Source organism: Diadema antillarum, unplaced genomic scaffold, assembly GCF_040938485.1.
Source record: "Diadema antillarum isolate AM-2024a unplaced genomic scaffold, OU_Dant_1.0 seq00001930_RagTag, whole genome shotgun sequence".
Taxonomy (NCBI): domain Eukaryota; kingdom Metazoa; phylum Echinodermata; class Echinoidea; order Diadematoida; family Diadematidae; genus Diadema; species Diadema antillarum.
This window is the reverse complement of record NW_027272593.1, coordinates 423,579-429,168: the sequence shown is the minus strand read 5'-3', so window position 1 is coordinate 429,168 and position 5,590 is coordinate 423,579. Positions and strand designations below refer to the sequence as shown.

General features: G+C 36.1%; 1 protein-coding gene across 1 annotated transcript; it reads right to left on the bottom strand.

The window, feature by feature from the left end:
• Window positions 1-278: 278 nt before the first annotated feature.
• LOC139713251 (uncharacterized) lies at window positions 279-4,314 on the bottom strand (the record flags this gene model as incomplete). The annotated part of the gene is made up of 4 exons (XM_071624995.1): window positions 3,978-4,314; window positions 2,877-2,972; window positions 1,109-1,234; window positions 279-376 (listed from the first exon to the last, which is right to left on the bottom strand). Coding segments are annotated over exons 1-4 (633 nt in total), but the record flags the coding sequence as incomplete, so codon positions are not given.
• Between the last annotated feature and the right edge of the window lie 1,276 nt (window positions 4,315-5,590).

The following is a 5,590-nucleotide window of genomic DNA, read 5'->3' as shown; positions in this document are numbered from 1 at the left end:
TCATTGATTTTGTCTGTCATTTGATTACATCTTTCCACATATATAAATTAAATCTACTCTTCAAACCATGAAAAAATGTGAGAAATATAGTTACTTTGACATCTTCTCATCTAACATGTACACTTTGTATCGTATCAGTGTAGAACCAGTGACTACTAACAGTATAGTTAAAGTAATCAGTGATTCTGCAGCCCTGCTACCATACAACTAGTTTCAAATCCCTTCCATTGCCCCCTCCCCCTTCAGCATCCCCCTTTCATCTAAAATGAATATATTACCTCAATCTTCCGGCACCCATTGGTTAGCATCTTGAGGTTGGTATTATTAATCTTCGTCCCCGACAAGTCCAGGTGACGCAGTTCTCTGCAAATATTCCCTTCAAACAAACAAAAAATTATTCCATGAACTTCAAATCATTGTCCGACAAGACATTTTTGTTTTTGTTTTTTCAGATAAGTAAACAATACATCTTACTGAGCATCACTAATAATCTAGATCTAACAATTGTCAAGCTGTACAATGGCAACATAAACACGTGTGAAGGTTTCATTGCTGAACGTATCTAAATTATGTGTTATTGGTTGATTTCAGCACCCATATTTTGCAGAAAAGATGTGACATATAACTTATTCATCCGTTAACTAATGACACCACAATGGCCATCTACCGACAATCTTTGGGCCTGACATTGCACTATTGGAGAATACTGGACATTCTTATCAAAACTACCAGCATCACCCACATATTCCAATTACAATAAAACAAGGACTAGCAGTTTCGAACAAGCAAAATTCATAATTTGTGAAAAAAATTCTGGATTATAATGATGTTATCTAAAATCTTGATGCTTAACCACAGAAAACAGACATTTGCACAGCTTCATTGATGAATAACAGCACATCCAACTGTCGACATACAAGCTCTCTTTTCATTTTCAATCTATGCAAATGATAATCAATAACAGAACAGCAACAATGGCAAATTTACAGCTGAATGAGTACATAATTACAGACTTAATAATCTCTACATACAAGTGCACATGATACATAATCTAATAAGACACTAAACAGGTGCGACATCTTTACAGTGATGTGGACTTCACACTCACCAATGCAGTTCAATGACCTTGAGGTTATGAACCTTGGGGATGCGGACAGATCCAAGTGATGCAGGTTGCTGCAGCCTTTCTTCAGAATGGACTTGAGTATGTTGTCGTTGAGAGCGACAATATTACCTTTAAGAAGGGAAGGTTGCAATGAAAAACCGGGCTGTTAATTTAATGATATTTCAATCAAACTGACACCCCCTCCCTTTTAGATCTCGGCCTGAACATATAGCCAGATGTCAACTGCAAGATTATAGGTTATACAATAGAAAAATATTGATAACTTTCCTTTTTTTAGTTTGAATTAATTATACAAATTTATGCATGAAATCATATTTTCACCTCTAACTCCATTAAAAAAAAGCTAAAAGATTGCTAATTTTTGTGTCAGAGTTTCTCAAGACACATCAGACAATTTTCTAGAAAAAAAATTAGCACAATCAAAATCAATTACTTTCGTATTTTCTTGTCTTGTTAATTTCTTATGTGATTTATTTTTTTGACCTTTTGTGTTTTATTGTTTTTTGTCAAATTTGTTGCAGACACTTATTCACCCTTTTTACGTTATAATCAATTAATTTCAATGACTAAAAGTTGAAATAAACATGCCAATATAAATTTAACAGCAAAAAACACAAATTGCTTTGAGTTTGCACACAATATCACAATTTGAGCTGTTTTGGGGTTGTCATTATGTACAAAACACTGTACCCAGACGTCCCACAGTTGGTCTCACGGTATGTGGGAGACTTCAAAGAAGAAAATCATGAAATGGCGCAGCAAAATCTTTGCGTGTTACAGAATCATCACATAATTTTTTTTTTTTTTTTTTTTTTTTTTTTTTTTTTGGGGGGGGGAACAATTTGCCCCCCCCCCCCACCCCACTTAACCCTTACTGTACTGGGCTATTTGGCTCCATGAAAATACTGGGGGGGGGGGGGGGGGGGGGGGACCTGGGAGCCCCCCCCCCATTGATCTCGGAAACGCATTGTCCGATGAACTTGAAAATTTGCATGCTGATAGATCTTCGCGTGCTGAATCTGATGGTGTAATTTATTCTAATCAATTATGCATTTTTTTGCATAATTAGCTAATTAATTATTCATAATGCATATCTTATGCATTTGGGGGATATTTTCATAATTTCAGCCTAAACAAGTACAAAATTACATGAAAACTGAGTAATAATGAAGAATAATGTTTCCCAAATGTGAAATGAATCAGAGAGAGAAAAAAAAAAACGAGAAAAAAACAACTTTTTGTTATGTTTTGTATTGTTTTTATTTCTTATGTTTTCTATTGTTTTATATTCCTTATGTATATCATTGTTTCTAAACTTTGCCCAATTTATTTCAGAACAATATAGAAGCATGAACCAAGTGGAAAACCAATTCCTGAGCAAAATTTATAAAGTAATGTAAGCCATGGTCTATTGACAGTGTGTAACTGTACACAAATATATGCAGCGATGAGCCGTTTTAATGACATGCGCATACTAATTGGCCCACAACACCCCCTAGGCAGGTGCGATATGGACAAATGTGGTATCAAAATTTGCACAAGACTTCAGGGGAAAAAGTCATGAAGTGAGAATCCGAAATTCCCAGCGGTCGCGATGCAATCGCCAATGGAGGAGGGGCCTCCCAGCCCCCCCAGTGCAGTTAGGGTTAAGATATGGTTAAAATCATTATTTTGGGTCATACAGCTATCATTACTTGTAAGCACGGCTCGACAGCAGCAGCGGCCTACAAAGACGGCTTCACAACTTTACCATCAGAAAAGGTGAATCCCTTGAAGACATTGTTGAAATGAAGAGAGCGTTGAGACGGCCACGTATCCAACACCACTCTCCTCCATCTCCTGCAGACTTGGGAGACAAAAGGTGCTAAATCCATTTTTCATCAAAATAGGACTGTGTGTACCAAAAAAAAAAAAGCTTTAGATGACCCACATATCACTTGATGATTAGATGCGAAATGTTTCATTTCCATGAATAAAAATTCTTTGGACATATGGAGAATGAGAATGCGTAGAGGAAACAAATTATCCAAGAAAAAATACACGAAGTCAAAGAGACTAGTCACTAAATCAACATTTACCTGTTGAACACCCCCTTGCTAAAAATTTTAGTTCCAAAAGCTGCTAAATTTACCAAATCTTTTTAAAGATATATCAATGCATAAAAAATCACGGTAGATACACAGGTTTTTCTGAAGCATATTTTCTTTTTCCCATTGTGCGGTACTTGTACAGGATATAAAGTCCTTACATGAAAGCACTTAGAAGCATGTGAAATCAAAAATCCAGGTTCATTTCCATACTTTCAGAAGTGAATTTAGCACTGCTAGGAAAGGAACTTTTCATATAAATCAATGCAAATGGTCCACATGATCTGCCCAAGACTAGGTCCCCTCTGGCTACAAGTCATTATCAGATGGGGGAAACTAGATTAGTGACAGTTTTTGCAGCTTACTTTTCATCTAAGGCAATATAAAGAATAACTGCCATGTGAATTTTTACCACACGACTGGAATGCTGATCTGAAATTTTGACAGAAATCATGACACCTTATAACATTATATAAAGTGTCATACAAACTAAGAGAAAAAAAGCATATCATGTGTTAATATTCCCTGGTGTAATAAGCTTCTTGTTTTAACATTTCAACTGTAATTGAAGGGGCCTTAAGTTTAAGACAAAAAATGATTTGGACAAACAAGGTGCACCTTACAATCACGTCAGTGTATTCACAAGTACCTGAGAGAACTTTATTTTTTAACCACAAGCTCCTCCTACGACTATCTTTATATGCTCCAAAAGACAGTAACGGCTAATGATAAATTTTAAAAAGAAGGAAAACATGTCTCTTTACCTGATTCAATTCCGACTTTCTCCTTAAGACCGAGATAGCCAAAGATCATGGCCAGCACATCATCAGGAAGATAATTATTGATGAGGGAGTCATCAGGAATTTCCTCTTTGCAGTCACCGCCCAAGTTATCGTCATCAGAAGCAACCTTTTCAGCTCCACCCTGACCCTTGGCTCCATCAGCTGAGAACACATCACAGCTTCTATTCATACTCCTGGAATCACCCATCAGTGAGTGTTTGTCCACATCTTCCAGCTGCCTGTTGACTCTGCCCCTGCTTTTCCGGGATCTGGTTTCCATGGCACTGCACTTCATCACTCTAGTTTTTTTGAGGAATGGCAGAGATTCATTTCTCACAATTTGAACAATATCTTTGAGGTATTGACATCGACTTTAGTAATACAGGGTAGGAAATCTAAAGCCATCAAACTAACTTCAGTTATTTATTAGTCTTCTTACAAAGAAACTTTCATCTCATTAATGTGATAGCGCATAACCAAACATACAAAGGTCACACAGTCATGTCAGTTCAACTTTCCATTAGGCCTGAAAAAGTGCCATTGGGTGTATATAGTATTCTCTGTTTGTTTGTTGTTGTTGCTTTTTTTTTTTTGGGGGGGGGGGGGGGGGAAGGGGGATGAATTCTCTGAGCAGGCCCACCTCTTTTAACCAAGATGTGATGGTGGAATGAATAGAATAAAATGCAAGCAATACATTCTACAAATTTCTTCATTTTGCGCTATTCCTTCTTCATTGTTTCCCAACTCATTTCATCTTTCAGAGTGACATAAATAATGCATTACTTGTGCCTTCATTCACTTATCAGAACATCAAACTTGACATAAAAATACACAAAAGAGAAAGACCGTACCGTCCATCTAAGCTGAGCTCAAAGTGAGTTGCTCTTTTTGCTTTTGATGCCTCCTTTGGACAGCTGAATGTGATAAATGCCATTCTGCAAAAGAGAGAACAACATCTTTAAAGGACAAGTTCACCTTCATAAACATAAGGATTGAGAAAATGCAACAATATTAGTAGAACACATCAGTGAAAGTTTGAGGAAAATTGGACAATCGATGCAAAAGTTATGAATTTTTTAAATTTTTGTGTTGGAACCGCTGGATGACGAGACTACTACAGCTTGTGAATCATATGCGTACAACAGTATAAAGAAAATATAAAAGAAAATTCAACATATTTTCACTTTTTTCGCATAATAAAAGAGCAATTGACTTGCCTCTTTCTAAAGGCAGGAGGAATAATATTACCCATAACATTTATCGGTAACGAGTCAGGGGAATGTGTACTTTTTTCAAAAGATGGAATTTTGTGAAATTCTCTTTATATTTTCCTTATATTGTTGTACGCATGTGACATCTAAGTTATTCATACATTGCGGTAGTCTTTTCATCCAGCGGGTACTGCAAAAAAACTTCAAAAATTCATAACTTTTGAACGGATTGTCTGATTTTCATCAAACTTTCAATGATGTGTTCTACTAATATTGCTACATTCTCTCAATCCTTATGTTTATGTAGGTGAACTTGTCCTTTAAATAATTTCTACATTAGTGAGTTATTACATTATTACCATACAGCACATACAATGATTCTTC